Here is a 21,393-nt window from a genome sequence, read left to right as displayed (position 1 = left end):
CCCTGATACCCAAACCACATAAAGACACAATAAAGAGGATTACAGACAAATTTCCTGTTTGATCATAGATACAAAATTTCTCAATAAAATTCTTGCAAACCAAATCCAATAACACACCAAAAGATTATCCATCCTCATCAAGTAGGTTTCACCCCAGAAATGTAGGGATGTTTCAACATATATAAATTGATAAACGTAATTTACCATATAAACAAGCTGAAAGACAAAAACCACACAGGATCATATGCAGAAAAACCTTTGGCAAAAATCCAACATCCCTTCACGAAAAATGGGGAGAAACTCAAAGCAATTTAACCAGAATTTGGAGCAACCCAAGGTTTTCTACTCTCTCCACACCTATTCAAATATAGTACTTGAAGTCTTAGCTAGAGCAGTAAGACAACTGAAGGAGATCAATGGGATGCATTGGAAAGTCAAAAGTATCTTTATTTGCAGATGATATGATTGTATTTATAAGTGACCCTAAAAATTCCACTGGAAAACTCCTATAGCTGATAAACACCTTGAGCAAAATAGCTGGATACAAAATTAACTCACAAAAATTACTAGCCCTCCTATATATACAAATGACAAATAAAATGAGAAAGCATGGAAACAGCACCTTTAACGATCGCTTCAAATAATATAAAATATCACGTGGTAACTCTAATCAAGCAAATGAAAGACTCATATAATGAAAACTTTAGGACACTGAAGAAAAAATTTGAAGATAGAAGATGGAAAGCTCTCCTGTGCTCACAGATTTATAAATTGGAAATGACCATCCTACCAAAAGCAATATACAAAAAAAAAAAAAGCAATATACAGAGTCAATTCTATCCCCATCAAAATTCCAACACAATTCTTCACAGAAATTGGAAAAAAAAAACCTTTTAGTTTCATATGGAAACACACACACACACACACACAAACCCAGGAAAAATAAAACATTCTGGAATAATAAAAAACTGCTGGTGATATCACCATCTCAGAGTTCAAGTTGTACTACAGAGCTATAGTAATGCAAACAGCATTGTTTCGGCACAAAACCAGACATGTCAGTCAATGGAACTGAAATGAAGATACAGACGTAAGTCCATATACCTACAGACAGCTGATTTTTGATTAAAAAAAAAAATCCAAAAACACACACTAGGAAAAACAGCAGCACTGTAATGGAAGTTTGGGTTTCTTTGTATTTTATGTAAATTTGTTTTTGTTTTAATCCCAAGTGTGGAATTTTAGTTGGGCTGTAGTTTGTCCACACCTGTTAATTGTCTTGTGTGGAGCATGGCTTTTACCAGCTGGTAATGGCTTTCCACATTTGGCACGGAGAGGGGCGTGGTCTAGGACTGTAGGAGTATAAATATGATAGCTGAAAATGAGAAGATGGTGGCATTTGGTGTGGGGTCTGGCACGCAGTAGTCTGGAGAGACCAGAGACCAGTGACGGTGTGGCAGTTCGGAGCACACAGGTTGGAGCAGGAGAGAAGCCCTTTGGGGTGCAGTGGTGTGGAGAAGACTGCTAGCTGTGTCTGTGATTGATGGAAATGGGTGTGGACCCTTAAAAGAACCCCTTGGCCGTAAACAGCTGGGGTCTGTAAAGGAGTCGAGGCCTCTCTCCCCACTATGTTTTCTCTCTTACGTAAGAAATGGGAGGTTGGAAGGGAGGTTGAAACCTAAACACCTATTTTTTTTTAAACTATTTTAAAATAGTTTTAAAAGAGTGCTACACAGCATCTTGACAAATGCTGTTGGTCTAACTGGAGGTCTGGATGTTGAATAATGCAAATTAATCCACATACATCACCCTGCATGAAACTTCAAATAAATCAAATACCTCAACGTAAGACCAGATCCTCTGAATCTGACAGAGGAAAACTGGGGAATAGTCTTAAATTCACTGGCACAGGAAAAGACTTTCTAAACAGAACAGTGATGGCACAGGCACTAAGAACAACAATTAATAAATGGGATGACCTCATAGAAACAAAAAGGCTTCTGTATGGCAAAGGACAACATTCTGCACCAGGCTACAGAATGGCATTTTAAAAACCAATTTCACATCTAATAGAGGGCTTTTATCTAAAATAAAGAAAAAAAAAAAACCCTGAAACATAAAGAAAATAACCCAATTAAAAAATGGGAGTACAGAACTAAAACAGATTTCTCAAAGGATGAAACACAAATAGCCAAGACACACTTAAAGAAATGTTCAACATCTTTGGTCATCAGAAAAATGTGAATTAAAACTACTTTGAGATTTCATCTTATACCAGTCAGAATCAGCAAGATCAATACAGAAAATGGCACTTCATGTTGTCAAGGATGTTGGGAAAGGAAACAACTGTTCATTGCTCATGAGAGTTTAAACTTATACAACCACAATGGAAATCAGTGTGGCAGTTCCTTAAGAGGCTGGGAATACATCTACCTCCACATCTAGCTACACCACTTTTGGACATATACCCAAAGGTCTCTACATCTGATAGAGAGGCTTGTTCACCCATGCTTATTGCTGCTCTATTCATAAGAGTAAGAAACTGGAAATAGCTTTGATGTCTATCAACTGATGAACAGATAATGAGAATGTGCTACATTTACACAATGGAATATTACTAAGCTGTTAAACCAAAATTATGGAAATGTGCGGAAAAAGGATAGAATTAAAAAACAAAACAAAATACCCCAACAATCCTGAGTGAGGTAATCCAGACTTCAAATGACAAATTTTCTAAGTTTTTCTCTTATATGTGCTTACTAGTTTCTAAGCCTTTAATAGGCATGCTATAATCTGTATAATCACAGAGGTTATGTATCAAGTAAGGGATGTGAGAGCAAGGAGGATCTCTCAAGGAAGGGAAATAGACTATTAGTTTTGAAGAGACAGGAGGGAGATGTTAGTGGAAGGATTAAGTGGGAAAGGGGATGGATGAGAAAGTAAGAAAGGGAATATGAGAAAGGGAAAACCAACATTAAAGTCTATTTGAGGGGGTCATATGGAAACCTAGATCTCTCCAAACTTCCTAAAATATATACATATTTCAAAGGCATATAAACGGAGTCACCAAATAAAGGGGGAGACGTCTAGACGTCTTTTATCACCAAGTAAAACATCCAGTTCCAAAAAGGGCTATATGTAGTTGAATAGTTGTCCACAGGGGTCCCATGGAAACCCCTAAACATTCTAGGCTATCACCAAGGTTATTGGTCGCGCCCTCCATAACCTGCACAGGCTCTAGCCAGATATACTTCCAATCTGAAAGGGAGAGTGGAACCCAGGCTCCCCCTCCCAACCCAGAAGCTATCTGCAATTGACACGTGCTTGAAAAAGAAAAATTACATTTTTCCAACAAAGTCTCACTGGTTATATTAACCATATGTATGGGCAGGCCCTGTGCCCAACTGTAGATGCCCAGCACAAAACAAAAACAAACTTAAGCTATTTTGGTAGCCTGTTTTTTTTTTTTTTTTTTTTTTCTTCTCAAATTGCTTTGTTTGGGCATTTTTGGTTTTGTCTTATTGGTCTTTTGCTTGTATATTATAGTTTCTAAGTTTGTTTTTTTGAGACATTGTTTCTCTGTGTAGCCATGGCTGTTCTGGACTACCTTTGTAGACCAGGTTAGCTTCAAACTCACAGAGACAGGCCTGCCTTTGCCTCCTGAGTGCTGGGATTACAGGCTCCCGAGTGCTGGGATTACAGGTGGGCACCACCACACCCGGCTTGATTCTGTGTTTTTATAGGTTTTGTTTGTCTGTTTGTGTCTTTCTTTTTCTTTGCCTATTCTTTTTGCTTTCTAAAGAGAGAGAAAGTAGAGGGCTGGGGAGATGGCTCAGCGGTTAAGAGCATTGGCTGTTCTTCCAGAGGACCCAGGTTCAATTCTCAGCACCCACATGGCAGTTCATAACTGTCTGAAACTCCAGTTCCAGGAGATCTGACACTCTCATACAGTCATAAATACAGGCAAAACACTAACAAACATTAAAAAATAATAAAAATAAATAAATTATTAAAAAGAGAGAAAGTAATGGCATCGAGTTGGGTGGAAGGAAGGATCTTGGAAAAGTCAAGGAAAGGCTAGTATGATCAGAATACATTGTGTAAAAAATTTTCAATAAAAATGTGTAAGAAAAATTAAATTATATGACAATGACCTATCAAATAGAAACAGTAAAGAGAATCTATTTTTTCATCTATCTGTCTGTCTGTCTGAAATTATGTTAGAATATCAGCAAGTGGTAGAGTGCTTGCTTATGTGAGCCTCTGGAGACCTAGCATTGGGAGTGAAGGTAGAGGATGGTGTAGAAGAAAATAAAAAGAAGTAACAGAAATTATGGAGCTGAAAAAAAAAAAAACAACAAAAAACAACAGTGCAATGGAATACATCCAACAGTGGGTTCAACAGGAGAGGTGACGTTGCATAGAAAATAATCCAGTGAACTTATAGATAGAACAGTAACACTATCAAATGTAAGGAATGGGAAGAAAGAAGAACTAAGCCAGAGAGACCTATGGTGTGTCATTTAACATACCAACCTATGAGTCAGGAGGAGAAACAGGAGAAACAAATAACTTAAGAAGAAATGACAGAGAACTTTTCAAATTGGGTGTGTAACACTATAGTACACATACAGGAAGACCAATAAACTACAAACAGAAGAAGCACAAGAGGAAACACATCTAGACACAAACTATTCAGAGCCACAAACAAAACCTTAAAAGCAGTATCATGTTTATGTGACTCACATTAAGGTCAATAGGTGGCTTCTCAGAAAGAATGGCTTTTCCAAAACCAGTGGTTTGATGTACTACACGTACAAAATGGATAACAAACCAAACCAAAACCAAAATTCAACAGCCAAACTACTAGCCAGCAAGACTATCCTTCAAAAAATTCAAAGAAAAAGTAAGAATACTCTAAGATAACCATGACTGAAACCAGTTTCTGGCAGTAGATCTGACTTCTAGAATATATCAAATAAGAAGTTTTCTTCACGCTGAAAGAAAAAGGAACATGACGGTAACTCAAATCCACACAACTAAAAGGACCAAAAGGGTGACTGCAAACATAGTTATAAAAGACCATGCAAGTATGTTTTTTTTTTCTCCTCTTAAATATTTAAATCTTAAATCAATAATTATAAATTATATTGTTAGGTTCATAGTACTTCAGATAGATATATCATGAAGGACTGAGGCAGAGCTGCATGGAGCAAGGAAATGACCTCATGATAAGCATATATATCAGAGTGAAAATGAAGTCAATCTACAGGAATAAATAAATGCCCCAAACAGTAAGTATACAGGTAAATAACAAGAACCCTATAATTACTTTCTCTAAAGGTGGTGGGGGAGAGAGGGGAGACAGGACAGTATGGGGAAGAGAGGTGAATGTATCACAGTCTGCTATATGCATATATGAAAACATCATAATATAACCCATTATTTTATGCAATTAATATACACCAATAAAAATGGCAAAATGCAGGAATACTATATACATATATATGGCAGCAACAACACAAAAAAGGAAAGAGGGAATGCATAAAATTAGACTTTTTATATTTTAATGTAATCATGTCAGTATTGCTTTTGAGTACACCATAAATACCCTCAAATTTCAATCAATGAAATAACTAAAAATATAAACAATATTATAGACCCGAAGTACAAAAATGTCTAAGGTTAGGAATATTAGTTACTAATAAATCATAGATACAACTGTGATATACTCTTACCTGAGATACACCTGTCATGTGCGAGGGAAATCAGAGGCACATTCACTTTTCCTATGTAAATATTCTCCTGGGTATCACTATCATCAAACACATAAAAACTCAGAGACTCTGACTTAAGGTATCGATCCAAATCCATATTCATTGGCACCGGGAAACTCATGTGGTCATCAAACTGTGGATCGTTACTACTGGGAATGATAGCTGTGTCATGGTCCGGAAAATCAAAAAACTTGTACACAACATATGCGTGTGGCTGGAGGTGGCTTGCTCGGGATTGCAGGTTGCTGCAACATCTTACTGTAATGTGAAGTTCATTTAAGTTGCCATCTGCGGACTCTGCTGAATTGATCTGAGCAACTGTGGGTTCTTGCTGACTCAACTGGAAAAACATACAGATTTATGTTATAGAAATAATACAATTAAAAGGTAATTATTAGCTGCCAAAACCTCCAAACAAAATTGTGTAAATAGACATAACTACATACTTTCATGTCAAAGTCATTTTCTCAGCAAAAAGATTCTTATTTAAAATTAACATGCTTCAGAACAGTACGATGAAAGACCAAGTACACATGAGATACACATCCTGTGCTACTGGCAGCAAACATGGACGACTGAGGATATTTGTAGAAATCGGTCCCAATATCAAATAAACTCAAGACAAAAGTTAATGTAATGCTCTTTAATTCTCCTTAGTAACCGAAGAGCCAAATGAGTGATGGGTCCGAAGAACACCCTAACTAAATGAGACTTACCTGTTCACCAGAGTGTGGTTTGAGAGAAGCCTGAAAGAGTAAAAAGCTGGACTGAGAGGGCATTCCGGAAGAGACAAACAAAGGTACTGGGTTGAGCTAGAAACTATTCCATGTCCCTCTTGGGAACCACAAGCGATAAATCTTTTATAGCTGAGATGATCTGAGACAAAGAAAATGCTGGTGGTCCAGTGCTTCAATTAGTTGAGCACTGGAGAACTTTCTACCTGGCCCCTTTTGCAGTGCCCAGTCTGGATTGAGCAAGAGATGCTGGTCACAATGCCCCCAGTGAGACCTCTGGGGGTGTGCAAGTACAATGACTGCTTACCAAGGAGAGCTTGCACTCAACCAAGAAAAGCTTAGTGGAATGATTTCTAAAGTACTCCCTCTCCCTCTCCCTGCCCCCTCAATCCATCCATTAAAGTAGAACACCATGAAAACACTATCATCTGTGTAACAGCTTTTTTCAAGGTGTGCTGTGAAGAACACTACAGGAAGGTGATCCCTGGGAAGCAGTTGTCATGTCCCCTTTGGTGTGAGAATCTACATTTACACACATCCTGTAAGTTAAAGCCAAAGAAAACAATGCAGCCAGCCAAAGTAAAAAGGAAGATAATTTCACATAACATTACAGGGATATTTCATGGATCTGTACAACAGAAATAGGGCTGGTCCCTAGGAAGCTCATACAACTGGGAAAACACCAGAATTTACTTTGTTCTCCATCTTTCTCTGAATGCTGGCTCTTTAGTCTCCCTTTGGAGTCTGTGTTCATTTCATTCTGCTGACTAACATGGTGAAGATGTCTGCTTCCTGAGCATCTGATTATCAACAGCTCCCACTTTTACACGCTCTAGTTATGAAGAGTCTTGCATTTCCTTGCCCTCAGAAGGCAAAATCTGCCTGGTCCAATTGAGGCCAAAGGGATAGTCCTTAATCAAAACTGGGTGGACTACAGGAAGTAATGGGATCATCTAACATAAACCTGCTACTGGAGCCCAGAACCATAGACTCCAAGGAAAGAAGAAAGATAACTATGACTGTACACATATTTCAACAAATTTCTGCCATGTTCTGTCCCAGTCATTCACATACTTTTTCTTTTGCTATTCATGTTATATATAAAAGGTCATCAACTCTAGAATTCTATTTAACTTGACTCAGTGCATTTGCTGGTTCATGAAACCAATAAAAATATGGTTATCAAGACTCAGTGAAATCTAGTTTGGAATGGAAAACTGCATTTAAACTCCTGGTTTCAGCAAGAAAATGTTAATCGTACTCGCCATTTCAAAATTCTAATGATAGGAAACAGTTTGAAAGAATAGAGAATGATACAATAGTTCTTTCTTTAACAAGTATAAATTATTAATAAAGGTCTTTTAATGTGTGATAACACTATTATAGTTATATTTTCAAAAAGTGTCGTAGGGAGTACGAGGGAATTCCTTCACATCAATGGAACAGTTCAGTGTCTTGTGGTAGTGGTTTAGTGATTATCTACAGGCAATAAAACTTCACAGAATGAACACACAAATGATTGTATGCAAATACTGATAAAGTCTGAATGAGGTATGGAGCTTAGTTAATGGAGCTCAGTTAATGGAGCTCAGTGTCGATTTCTTGTCTTGCTTGTTCTGTTTTTCAGCACTAGGGAGTGAACCAAGGGCCTGGCACTGCACATGCTAGGCGAGCACTCTACCACAGAACTACATCCTTAGCCCTTTAGACTGTTTTTGATCAGGGTCTTGTGAAGTTGCCCAGGCTGGTCTTAAATCTGTAACCCCTGTGCCTCCAGTCCTTTGAAGATCTGGGATACGAGGCATGTATCCCCATTCCCAGTTTGATTTCCACCTTTTAGGATTATAACTGTGTAAGATGTTACAACTGGGAGAAGTTAGCAAAGTATACATAGGCCAACTCTACTGCTCTTCCTGCTTCCTGAGCGTCTGATTATTATAAAATAAAGAGTTAAATTAGCCACCTGATACTTGTAAAAGAAAACAATTTCAGTTTAAAGCATGGGATATAAGAAGACAGTATGGATTCCTGTGCTAGGAAAGGATCTTATAGTCAAGCTTACCAATTGCATTTTCTCTGGCTTCTTAAAATTTGATGTTATATATCCTAATGCCTTTGCCCGCTCTCGATAAAGTCGAATCGCTTGATCCATGGGAACTCTTAATCGGAACCAGTATTGCACTGTGCCAAAATTTGGGATGTCTCCTTTAGTTCCTACATATAATCAATGCATGACCCTCTGTTAAAATAGTCACATAGATGAGAATATATACAAGTGAAGTACAGCAATGGTATTATATATTACAGGCATAAAGTTTTATACAGAGAAAAATAATATGACTTGCACAAATGATGTTTGATTGTCAAATGGCAGAGATGAAGAAAAGTTATGTCTGGAGTATGAGTTTCGCTGCATGTTAAATATTAAAGAGTCATGTCAAACTATGATTGAGCTATTTCAACTGGTATCATTTCAATCTTGCATATAAAGAAAAATCCAAACAGTGAATCAGATACTCCACAGATCTTATGGATACTATCGTACTTTTCCTTAAACAAGTTGGACTCAATCTAGCTTGACATTTACAATATACAACCTCAAAATTATAAATATGACATTCCATATTCTGACTTAACTTTTAAGGGATCTTTGGCATCCTTCCACTTCTTTGGACCACAAGCATATGGAAGAGGTCATAGACGCCAAATAACAGCACTGTCAATGTGCCCCTGTATGGTACTTGACCCGTACACTCCACTCAGGCAGCTTCTCTTTCTCTATCGAGACTCTGCTACATGGCTTCTGGAAGATTTAACAGCCTAAGCTTTTGTTTCCGTGCTGTATGTCCTTACTGCACTGAGCGCTCAGTCTGTCTATTCACCAGAGTGCAGTGCATACATCACTTATGTTTCTTAGGGGCAAGGACTGCAGCTGCCTTCAAAATGTTTTGAGAGGGACTGGTACATATCTAAATACTTACCACATTCTGTAACTTTTTCTCAATATTACCATAGTGTTAAGTATATTATGCTTCATCATTTTTTTTTCTCATGAATGGGCCAGCACCATCAATATTAGAAAAGATTTAATATCTGCCATTATTTCAAAAAGCCCTCAAAAAAGAGTATTAATAAAAGCAATTTACTTGTATAAACATAAAGTATCTTTGGATGAACTTGTAGCCTTTGGTGACAGGCCAGGGTGGCTGAGGACAGGAGGGAAAAAGAAGCACTTAAATCTTTTGGTTTCTGAGTTAGGAATCCATTATCTAATCAGTGAGTCACTCAATCATAAAATAAAAGCCCTCTTCAGACACTAAGTTGGCCTCCCTTGTCCTTCAGAGGTCTCACTTGGCTTCTGGAGGAACGCATGCTCAAGTTTTCCTGCTGTGCACTGGCCACTGTTTTCTTGGCTGTTCTTTCTTCTTCTTCCTGAACCCAACAAATTTTGGAGGTCCCAATGCTTAGGCATTGGTCACCTTCTCTTCTTTATCTATTATATAAACCCAAGGGGTAAAGTATACTGTAAGTGAGTGATTCTTATTTCTGGATATCCATCCCCAGCCTTTAGACAATTTACCAAACTGCTTCCCTGATTCTGCCACATAGATGCTTAATAGGCAGGTCCATCTTGTCTAACAGAATTTTCCATTTTCTTCTTTGTAATTGTTTCTGTCTGGGTCTCCCTTGGTGAATTACAATACCATCTCCTACTTGCCCTTGTCAGAAAAATAGCTTCCTTTATTTCCCTCACTGACCTACATTCAATTAATTGGTAAATATTTTTATTTTGGAGACAGGGTGCCTAGCTGAGGCTGGCTTCAAACTGACTATGACCTTGAACTTCTGATATTCATGCCTCTACCTCCCAAGAACTGGGGTTATAGAAAGACCTGCATGCCGTGTGCTAAGAATCAAACCTAGAGTTTTGTATGTGCTGCACAAGGACTCTACCAATTGAGCTATAGCCTCAGCCCAGCAAATCTTGAGGGAGGAGCTAATGAACAGAGAGGCTGAAATTAGTAATTGTATGGTTTCTTTTCTTATCATCCTTCCCCTGCCTAATAAAAATAGTAGCAGTTGTGGGTACCTAGTACAAGATCTGGTACAGTTGTGGGTACCTGCTACATCCATCATGGATGGCACAGTGAATGTGTGTCATTTGGTTCATGAGGAGCTCCCTCATGAGGAGCTATGGCCAGTTAATGGTTACCAGAAGAAGGGGTATCATTTTCTTCAGTAGTGTAGTGATTAGTAAACTGTCTACAATCCAGTAAATAATGTCTTACCCATACTCAACCAAGCAACCCTAACTACACATAGTTAGGGAAAAAAGACAATAAAGTAGGAGGATAGGTAGGAAAGAAGAGTGTCAGCAAAAGAAGGAGAGATAGGTAATAGGGAGTGAATAAACATTGTGTATGTATGCATTCATACATGTGTACATAAAATTATTAAATTAAAAATAATACATTAATTAAAAAGTATTGGTAGAAGAAAAGGGAAGTAGAAACATAAGAGTAAGAAAGAATTTTAAAAATTGAAAATAAAGTAGATTGTCCAATAATATAAAATATGTGCAAATAAAATTAGATAAATACATAAAGGGAAATAAGTAAAACTGTAATTTCTCAATATTATAAAGGAAAAATACCATTACTACAAATGTATTAAAAGAAAAATAAGTACAAGGGAAAGTTTTTTTTTTAAAAAAAAGAACAAACAAGAGGAAGTGTTAGAATGACTTGGGGTTTCTGAAAATTGAAGATAATTTCAGTTATATGGACAGATGTGGTAGGGAGGGTTCAGATGAACTGGACTCTTATCTGTCTTGTTATTTGTACTGGTGGTCAGTCTATATTGGGCAAGTGTCTGATGTCTGCCAGAGCCTTTTCACTTTAGTTGCTTCTCTGCTGGCTATTGTGAGCTTTACGGTCGGTAGGTTGGGCAGGTTCTCTTGTTAAACACACACACACACACACACACACACACACACACACACACGTGTATATATATATATACACACAGACATACACATATATAACCTTAATATATATATATATATATATATACACATACACACAGACATAGATACACATATAATATATATTATAAAATTGTGTGAGCTTGTCCTCTCCTCTAGGTATGGGCTTGGTCTGTCTTATTTATCAATAACTACTATTCCTACAGTGCAGCACCAGTGTTGACCAGTCTTCAGAAGCATTTGAAGAATGTAGTACAATTGACATTCTAATTAAGCAAGTGTAACAATATCAAACTAAACCTTTGACTTTGTATGTTTAAGGGCTATTTACAGTGGTCATAAGTATTAATAGCTACTTTGTGCTATCATTCATGACACTGAAGATAGTTCAATTGCCTGTGAGCAAAGATCATTGTTAATACCCTTAGTGTGTGAGGTAAAATATAAATGTAGAATGCCAGTGAACACATAAGCCAACCTAGGATTCAAACATCCAAGAATCATAAACTGTACTTACCAACTAAACTTGCTGTGCAAAATATTCGACCGCTTTTTTCTAGGATCTCCTGGAATCTCAGTTGACATGCTGCAATTGTTTCATAATCTGTGCTGTAGGCTTGGTGGAGCTCCAGAGTTACAGTGTTCTTCTGAATGTACTGCAGAAATAAGTCGTTGACATGGACAAGATACTGAGAAGTAAAGTTATACTCAGGGTGAAGGCCTCGCACTATGGGAGTTGTCTGCAGTTCAAAGTCATAGAAAGCATAGGTACAGAAAGTGACAGGCTCTTTATCACCAGATGCCCGCAGGACTTCAGAAGAAAATGTGACTTTGTTGATGTGGATTTCAAATAGATTTTCTCCTCGTTCTAGGTGGATGGTTTCATCAAATTCATCAACAGAGTCATCTGGCATGATTTCGGGTTTAAATTTATACTGCTTAGTGCCATAGGCAATATCTTTTAACTGGGCTGCAAGAGAAAATACAGTTTAGAGGTTAAAATGCTGACATATGCAGATGCAAACTAGCTTATGAAGTGGTCAGATGTCAGGGTGCTTTTAGAGAATATTCTCTATCTTAAAGCCTATAATTTCACTGTTATTCTCTGTAAATGTTGCTTATTCATAACAACAGCAAAAAACCTTCAAGACTTGCTTTAACCCGTCATTAAATAACAATATTGCAACTTCAAAATATATGCAAGTGTAATTTATCTGTTTACAATTAAGAGAATGGAAATGAAAAGTATTACACCTCCAGTTGTAAGATAGCCTTAGCCAGGAACAGGAAAAGAAAGGCAAGCTACAGCTGAGGTCACAGATGCCATGTGCTCCTTTAGCTCTGCTACATCCATTATCGTTTCTCTTACAGAGTTATTTTATAAGGCAGTTTTCTTAAAGGCTGTGCATCTTTCTATATGCACAGCTTGCCCTAGTGTTACACATAAGTCTCCAGAAGGAATAAAATGAGTCTTTAACTGTTCCTACAGTCTCTGTGGAAGACTCTCTTCAAGAGGCACCAGGAAAACTGCCTTATAAAATATAACTGATGTACTTTTAACTGCATACTTAAAGAATAAATTTGTTTAGTTTAGGCGTGTGTGTACAACTTGACACTACTGCCATAATTGAGATGTTGGGCATATCCATTACCTCCCCCAACGCAGAAGCAGACATAGCTTATTAAAAAAGAGAGATTAACTCTGTAAGAACTCTGCCAGGCTTCTCTTATTTTCTTCTTTGTTTCAGGCTGATGGGCACTCTCCTTTTGAAACTATTGCTCTATTTTGCTTCTGTGCCATTGTTCTCCTCCTTCCCCCCCCCCATCTTTTAGGGTTTTCTTCTCTGCTCGTTTGTTGGGCTCTACAATGCTCAGTACTAGCCCCTTTCACGCACACTGTCTTCAGTAGTTGAGTCACCTGTCTCATCAGCAATTTTATACTCTTAAAAGTTATTGAGGATCCCAAAGATTTTTGATAACAATTTATACTTATTGTTATTGATCATACTGAAAAAATGTAAATATTTTATACCTAACAAAACCTATGTCATGTTAACATAGTATTTACTTTTTCAAAGTTGTAATTTCCAAAAAAATTATTTTAATCCTTTCAACTTTTAAAAAAGTTTTTTAAAAATATTTTTACAATTGTCTTTAGGGCCTGACTTAATAGAAAACATCTGGAATATGGATCTGTGGCTGTGTTTAATTTGTTGTGATATTGGATGTCATATAGCCCCTGAAAAACCCCATGATAAATTTGTAAGGAATAACAATGAAAAATAACACATTATTATCATTATTATTATTATTATTATTATTATTATTATAAAACTAGTTTTATCCTTGCAGACTTCTACAGCCTTGCGGGTTCTCAGACTGTACTTTGAGAACTTACCTCTGATGAAGAAATAACTAAATGTCTTTATCTGACTATGCAGAACTTTTCAGAAGTCAAAGGGCGTTGTGTACCTTTTTTTTTTTTTTCTAAGTAGTACTCAATAAAAGTTTATTTAGCCCAATTTTTTTGGTTAAAAGGGAGGTCACCAAGTGAAGAATTTTCATTCAAGTCTGTGCAAGCCTTTACTAGCATGCTTTGCCTGCCCCCTCAATCCGTGATTCACTCCATAAACATGATCAAGCCTCTAAGGCGTCATAAGCAAACTGCTAGGCAGTAGGAATACATATGGGAAAACCGAAGCACTGGCCTTAAGGAACTCATACTACACAGGCCAGTAAATAGAAGTCTGTCTTCTATTGGAAAGAACTTGTGCCAAGAAAATGTGGAAAGTATTGTCTTAATCCGTTTGTAATGCTATCACAGAATATCTGAGTCCAGGTATTTTGTAAAGAAACAAAGATCATTTGTTTTATTACCTTTTTGGTGTTGCAGGTTGAAGCAGGGTTCCGTGCAGGCTAAAGCATGCATTCTATCACTGAGTTACACTCCCACATAAGAGATTTACTTTTTCTAGTCAGTTGTAGAGGCTGAGAAATTTAAGTTGAAGATTCTGTATCTGGCAAGCTTTCTCGCTAAGCTATTCCACAAGGTAGAAGGGAGCATATTCACTTACAACAAACCTCCTCTTCAGTAATGAACCCATTTCCATAATAGTGGCACTGATCGTTTCTTGAGAGCAGAACCAACTGACTTAACTGCTTCTTAAACATTCTGTCTCTCAGCATGGTTGCATTTGAGGTTAAATACCCAAAGGCAGAAACAATGGCAATATAACGTCCATTCTGCCTCCAAGATGCATAGATGTCACAAAGAAGACATGAGGTCCCCTCTCTCTCTCTCTCTCTCTCTCTCACACACACACACACACACACACCACCCTAACAGTAAGGAAAAGCATTCTAGATGTGAGGTAGGAGAAGTGACAGAAAGAAGCCTACATTAGCTCTGGCTTCTAGCTGGGGGAAGTGCTTAGAGAGAACACTGTCATTTGAATTGCAAAGTACACAAACAATTAGAGACAGAGTGGTGTCCTTTGTGATTAGATACATTCTTAGGATAGGGTCTCCAGATAGCCCAGGCTGCCAAAGAGCTCATCACTGTGTCCAAGCTGACTTCAGACCTGCATTCCTCCCACCTTATCCGCTGGAGAGCTGGGATTACACGTGTATACTGCTACGTGTATATATACAGCTCTCTCAGATGATTTTTGCATTTGCTAAAGTTTGAAACTCACTGTGAGGGCATTTCAGGTATAGGGAAGATGGGTGAATCAATCAGAGCCAGCTTCCTAGCACGCTAAGTACCAAGTTAGCTTTTGAAACACAGAAGGGTATTTATTATCTGATGTCAAGGAAGAAAGGAACCAACGCTGGTGCTTGGAATGAGCAAAGTGAATGGAAAAAAGAACAAGCACATTGGCTCACAACCATCTATAATGAAAATTGGTGTCCTCTTCTGGCGTTCAGGTGTACATGCAGGCAGAACATTGTATACATAATAAATAAATAACTCTTAAAAAAAAAGAACAAGCACATAGAGTTGGCGAAGATGCACATGTTGCTTAGAAGAAAAATCACAAAGGTGCCGCGACACTTGAGTCTGTGACACTTTATATAGTTCTTTGAAATCTTGACTACAACACTGAATTTGAAAACAGTAAATTCTTGAAAAATCCTACTAAACATTTTTGAGTAGAAAAGAATCTGGTAACTTATTCCAGCTTCAAATTGGGAAAAAAAAACAGAGCAGGAAGATATTGTGAGCGAGGGTTTGGACAGCATTTTCAACCACCATAAAACTGTGCACACTGTACCTTCAAGCTTTTGGATGCGTGCAGCTCTGATATCAAGAAGATGAACATATTGTTCCACTTTGAGTTCATAATCTTGCTGCAAATTTTCCATCTTCTGAGTCACTGCTTCAACTTCCATCTAAAAATAAGAGACAGAAAGGTTCACTATATATGATTATCCTATTTGCATCTGTCAAAGTGACTTTGAGCCAAGCATTTTAAGATGGAGCTTTAAAGCTACCATGCTAGGAGTCAAACATTTCTAGATGGAATTTTACGGCTACTATGGTACAAATCAAGCATTTCTAGTTGGAGTTTTGAAAATTAGGATGATTTTAACATCTATTGGATGGCTAGCACAAACTCTAAACCACAATGTCCTCCTGTCACATGGCTTACAGTGGTCGCTTCCTTTTTTCTTTTCTTTTCTTTTTTTTTTTTTGTACACAAATCTCCTTCTTATTGAAAGCTGACATGGATGGCTGTGGCAGGGCTTTAGAGTGATGACTACGACTCACTGAAGACTGTGGTGACACTAACAGAAGTGACCTTAACTCCACTAAGCATTTCCCTAAGGCAAGGCTTTTTCATTTGTTTTAAAACTATTTATCCTCTCTAGTTATAGGGCTAAATTTCAGGAATTTATTAATATGTCATAATAGGTGACAGGAGATAATAAAAGACGATAGAACAAAACGTTTCTCTGAAAAGACAACCATCAGTAAAATATCACAGAAAATATGCCTTCTCAACTAGTGTCTGATAGTACCTGATAGTCTTTATTGATTTTATGTTGCATAATTAACATATTTCTTGTCTTTTCAAGTTCTTGCACTGTTTCTGCATGAGTTGCTTGAAGCTCTTTCATGGAACGTTCTAGATCTTTATTAATTTCGCTGTCCACTTTTTCTAAAAATGAAAGGTCTCCATTTTTTTGTTCTTTCTGAGCCTAAAGTAAAACCATAGTTTTTTAATTGAAACAAGAATTTATAGAATGTGACCATGTGAATTAATGTTAACATTAAAAAACATTCAGTTAAATTCACGAGCTTCCATTTTTCCATTAGAAATAAAGCAGTATTAACACAAACATTTGCATTTAGAACAACAGACATTTAGAACATAGAAATTTAGAACAATTACAGAGAAATAAAAGTAGCTTATCAATTTCATAACATAAATGAAGTCATATATTTTTTTCATCTGATCAAAATGTACATTATGATATAAGAAGAGTGTACTTGTAGATTAACAGTACATTTGAGTTATGGTTCAATACATTACTTCAGAAGGCAAACTTGGTTTTATAATGGGTCAGGTAAAAATAGAGTGTTTTGTTTTTGTTTTTTTTTTTCAGTCAAAGAGCTTTAAATAAGAGTGCTGAGGTCTATCTTAATGTGACTTTGATGTCACGATGAAATATGCATATGTTATAACTAAATGTCTTCTAACCATTTCCTGAGTCTTAATATAGCATTGATTCTCTTTCTCCCTCCCCCCCTTACACACACACACACACACACACACACACACACACACACACACACTACGATGCAGTGAGCTTTAGAAGATGCACACACAATTCACTCTCTTAACATCAGGTTAATAGATGAAGGGCATCAATACATTGGAAGATGCCATGAAGCCATGGCATTGACAACTAATTGTTAAAATGCTACCTTTATAAGCAGGAGGGCTTCACTCAGGTCATCAGCATTAATATCACTCTCCTGTAGTAGAGAAAGTTAAAGCTCACAGTGAGGATTAGTTCAGAGCACAGATTCCCACTACACCGAATATCTAGTAGAAAATACAGTGCCTGAGGCTTTAGGAAAGCAAGTCAAGTATGCAGGACATTCAGCAACTTAGAATACCGGCACACAAAATTAGCAAACAGGTGTGTCAGCTAATAGACAAGTGACACATCTGTACTTCTTGCTTTGTTGTACACTGTTTTTTCTATGCTGAAGATATATACTCACAAAGTAAAGAGGGGAAATGGTTCACCTGGTTGAAAAACTTCATGCGGTTTGTAAGCTCATCCAGCTGCTGCTTTTGCTGCAGACACTGCAGCTGTAGTTCTCTATTCTCTTGCATGAGTTTCTCATTTTGGTCTTAAAAATAACACATTGGAAAGCTAAGTTAGAAGTATGTCGAAGAACATGTTAAAAGAACTTAAATATGGTTACATAGCAAGCTGGGTCTGGTGTCATTCAGGGCAGTGAGGAAACAGCCAGCACCTCAGACACAGCAGGAACGAGAAGCCAATGAGCACCATCGAGTGCCACCATGTGACTCGCTTGTCTGCTGCAAAGTCAAGACTCAAGTTCACAGTATTGACACAAGGAAGCTGTGCTCTCTGGGACTTCAAAGGAACAGCCTACTTAAAGTGCCTGAAAATACATGTTTCTAAATATATGGTTTTACTTACTTATTAAGGGTCCTGAAAGACATGCAAAAAAAAAATTATCTTTTAGTGTTCTGGCTGACTTCCTTGAATTTTCTTTTTCCTCAGCATAAAGTCAGTCTTTGTATTAAAACAAGATCATTTATTTTATAAACTTCAAATCTGTAACTTAATCAACCATACCCCCCCTAATCTGTTCCAACAGGAGATAGATTCTGAGGCAGAATTAATGATAACTCGTGCATTCTAAGTTCACGGGGCTCCTGCTATTAGCAGGACTGTGAGGGAGAAATCAAGAAAACAGCAAATTCATACACTAATTTCTTGCTCTCTGTATTAAACGTGCTTAATTTATAAAGGGGTTGGAGCATGAACTAGGAAGATGGCTCAGCAGTTACGTGCTGTGGCTGCATTTCCAAAGGATTTGGGTTCAATTTCCAGCACCCACATGGCACCTTATAACCAACCACCTGTAACTCCAGTAAGAGGATCTGATGCCCTCTTCTGGCCACCGCTGACATTGCATGCACATGGTACACACAGATTCACAGGCAAAGCACTCAGACACATGAGGAAAAAAAATAAAAAAGCCATTAATGGCTAGCAGGCAGATGCACTGCATTCTTTAAAAGTGCTGTGCTCTTAGGTGCACTCCCCACTGTCTTCACTGTGGCAGGCAGTTATTCAGCTTTGCTGACTCCTCATGGACTACTTCTAGACTAGGCCATCCAAAATGCCTCTCTCAATTTCTTTTTGATCTCAAGAATTTTTGTTTAAGTCCTCAATTCAAGTTGTACATCTTTGTTTCCTTTTCTTAGTTAAAAAAAGCAAGTAACACATTTGCCAAGAATTCTTTCCATGAAGGCATTTGCATTTTGACTGGTTATACAGAAGTATGTTTCTGCCTTTTTCAAGGCTTTGTGCTCCCAAGCTATGAATACTGCACACAAGTAAGAATGTTAAATTACACAGTCAAGAAGAAATGGACTATACTGGGATGTTTTTAATATCATAGTTCTTAGACATTTTTGGGATTATAAAGATAAAGAGATTAATAAGTATATAAAAACTTCTAATGTATAGATAGAAAATTAAAGGTTATCTTATGGTAAAAATTGCTATATCCTACTAAACTGAAAGAATTTTCAAGTGTGAAGAACACCTGGAAAATATGAAGGTATGGATCAAACACTTGTCTCTAAACTAAAAATTATCATTAATAATTATTATGAATTCTTATGAGATAAAACTTTTCATGACCCCGTTGGGGGTAGGAGGTCAAACAACCCTTTCACAGGGGTTGCTTATCAGATATGCTGTCTATCAGATATTTGCACTGGGATTCATAATAGTAGCAACATTGCAGCCATGCAGTAGCAATGAGCTAATTTTTTGGTTTGGGGCCACTACAACATGAGGAACTGTACTAAGGGATCCCAGCATCAGGGAAGTTGAGAACCACTGTACAAAGGATGCCCTGCTCCCTCCTAACATGGACACAGTGTGCACTGTCATCTTTCTTATGCTCTAGTTTGTTTTTTTAGTTTTTCGAGACAGGGTTTCTCTGTGTAGCTGTGGCTGTCCTGGTCTTGAACTCTCAGAAATCTACCTGCCTCTGCCTCCCTGAGTGCTGGGATTACAGATAATGCGCCACTGCACCTGGCTCCAGGTTTTTTGTTTTTTTGTTTAAATCCTTTCAATTTTGCAGAGCTGAGAATATGTCAGTAAGTACAAATAGTTATGAGTATTTCCATCCTTTATTCTTTTCTGTTTTGACAGCTCTGCCGCCATTCACTGATATTTAAAAAATGGAGTGCCATTTGCGGGAGAGTAACTTAATGGGCAAACATCATAGAGCACCGCTGACCTCCTCGCTACAGAATTTCTGTAGAATTCTACATTATATTCTCTCTTTATCAAGCTGCTTATTTAGGATATGTTTGGTTCTTTAAAAATACCACACTGCTACAGTTCAAAGAGAAAATAGGCTTGCTGAATTATAATATGAAAAATCAAAGTACTCTGTATGAGATGAAAAACAACCCCCTTACCTTATGATTTGACAAAAAGCAGGTTAAGCTAAACAGCATTTTATTCAAATGAGATGCCATTTCGCTCTTTAACTTACATTCTTCCAGCACACCATTAATAATAGCTCAGAGAACAATTCAACTAAACAATTTTCAGAGCTCCTTTGTGCTAATATCTTCAGCTGTGATCAATATAACCATATGCATTATGCTGAATTATGCATTTCAGCTAAAGATAGAAAGGAACGTTCAAAAGCAAGCCCTTAAACACATGCAGTTAATTTAAGCATTAGCCAAATGCAAACTGCATTTACATATCCCTGCCCCACATATTCACACAATCTGAAACTAATTTGTACCTTGAATAAAGAGGTGAATACCCTCTAAAAATACTGTGCCCATTAGATGAATGACTACAAGAAGCCAGGGAAGCATCTGCTGGTGAAGAGCACTCGATACAAGAAAAGGCAAATGTGCGAGGAGAGTTCAAAGGAAAATTAAACCACTTCAAAATCTGTGCCACAGAAATGAACTTTCTGGATATTCAAAGATTTCCTTATATAGATAAGTTCAATTTTTTCTTTATTCCCCCCTGATGATTAAAAGCCAGAAAAGTTATTTTTATTATTATTAAATGCTTAAAGTTATTTTAACTTATTTTCTTAGAATTTATTTTAACATTTTTATAAATAAACAAAGACCTAAATACTTAGACTTATAAGTTTAAACTATTCGGAGAAAATAACTGGAAAATTATAGTTCCAGCAATTTTTACTTAGAAAGTAATTAGATAAAAGTGTTTGATTTTTTTAATATAGGAAGGTTGCTTATGATGCCAAAAATTATTTAATATTCATCATAAGCAATTGCTGAATCATCTTCAGAACATCTGCACACTAAGAAACTATAATAGGCATTATTAATGATAATGGTATGGATTCAGATTTATACCATAGGACTGACTTCACAGAACAGTGAGTAAAAGAGCATATTATAAAACTTAATCCATCCATATAGATGTATGTATACATATGGTTTATCATAGATATTACATATATGATATATAGTTGTTAATACGTATTACATATTTTCTATATATACTCTATGTATCACATATATACTATATATATATATTATATTATATATACATATATATACACACAGATACAAACACACACACATACACTAACAACTTGGAGAAGAGCCAC

General features: G+C 37.0%; 1 protein-coding gene across 3 annotated transcripts in view; it reads right to left on the bottom strand.

The window, feature by feature from the left end:
* Rpgrip1l (RPGRIP1 like) overlaps positions 1–21,393 on the bottom strand; it is a 100,562-nt gene that overhangs the window by 43,908 nt on the left and 35,261 nt on the right. For all 3 annotated transcript variants that reach the window (XM_060392227.1, XM_060392228.1, XM_060392229.1), the window contains exons 11-17: positions 17,756–17,862; positions 17,428–17,478; positions 16,518–16,697; positions 15,770–15,887; positions 12,013–12,465; positions 8,574–8,725; positions 5,739–6,117 (exon numbers count right to left, since the gene is read on the bottom strand). In XM_060392227.1, the coding sequence (XP_060248210.1) occupies positions 5,739–6,117; positions 8,574–8,725; positions 12,013–12,465; positions 15,770–15,887; positions 16,518–16,697; positions 17,428–17,478; positions 17,756–17,862 (1,440 nt within the window). The remainder of the gene's footprint in view (positions 1–5,738; positions 6,118–8,573; positions 8,726–12,012; positions 12,466–15,769; positions 15,888–16,517; positions 16,698–17,427; positions 17,479–17,755; positions 17,863–21,393) is intronic.

Source organism: Meriones unguiculatus, chromosome 10 (assembly GCF_030254825.1).
Source record: "Meriones unguiculatus strain TT.TT164.6M chromosome 10, Bangor_MerUng_6.1, whole genome shotgun sequence".
NCBI classification, from domain to species: domain Eukaryota; kingdom Metazoa; phylum Chordata; class Mammalia; order Rodentia; family Muridae; genus Meriones; species Meriones unguiculatus.
The sequence above is the reverse complement of the archived record's forward strand: the minus strand, read 5'-3'. Positions and strand labels throughout refer to the sequence as shown.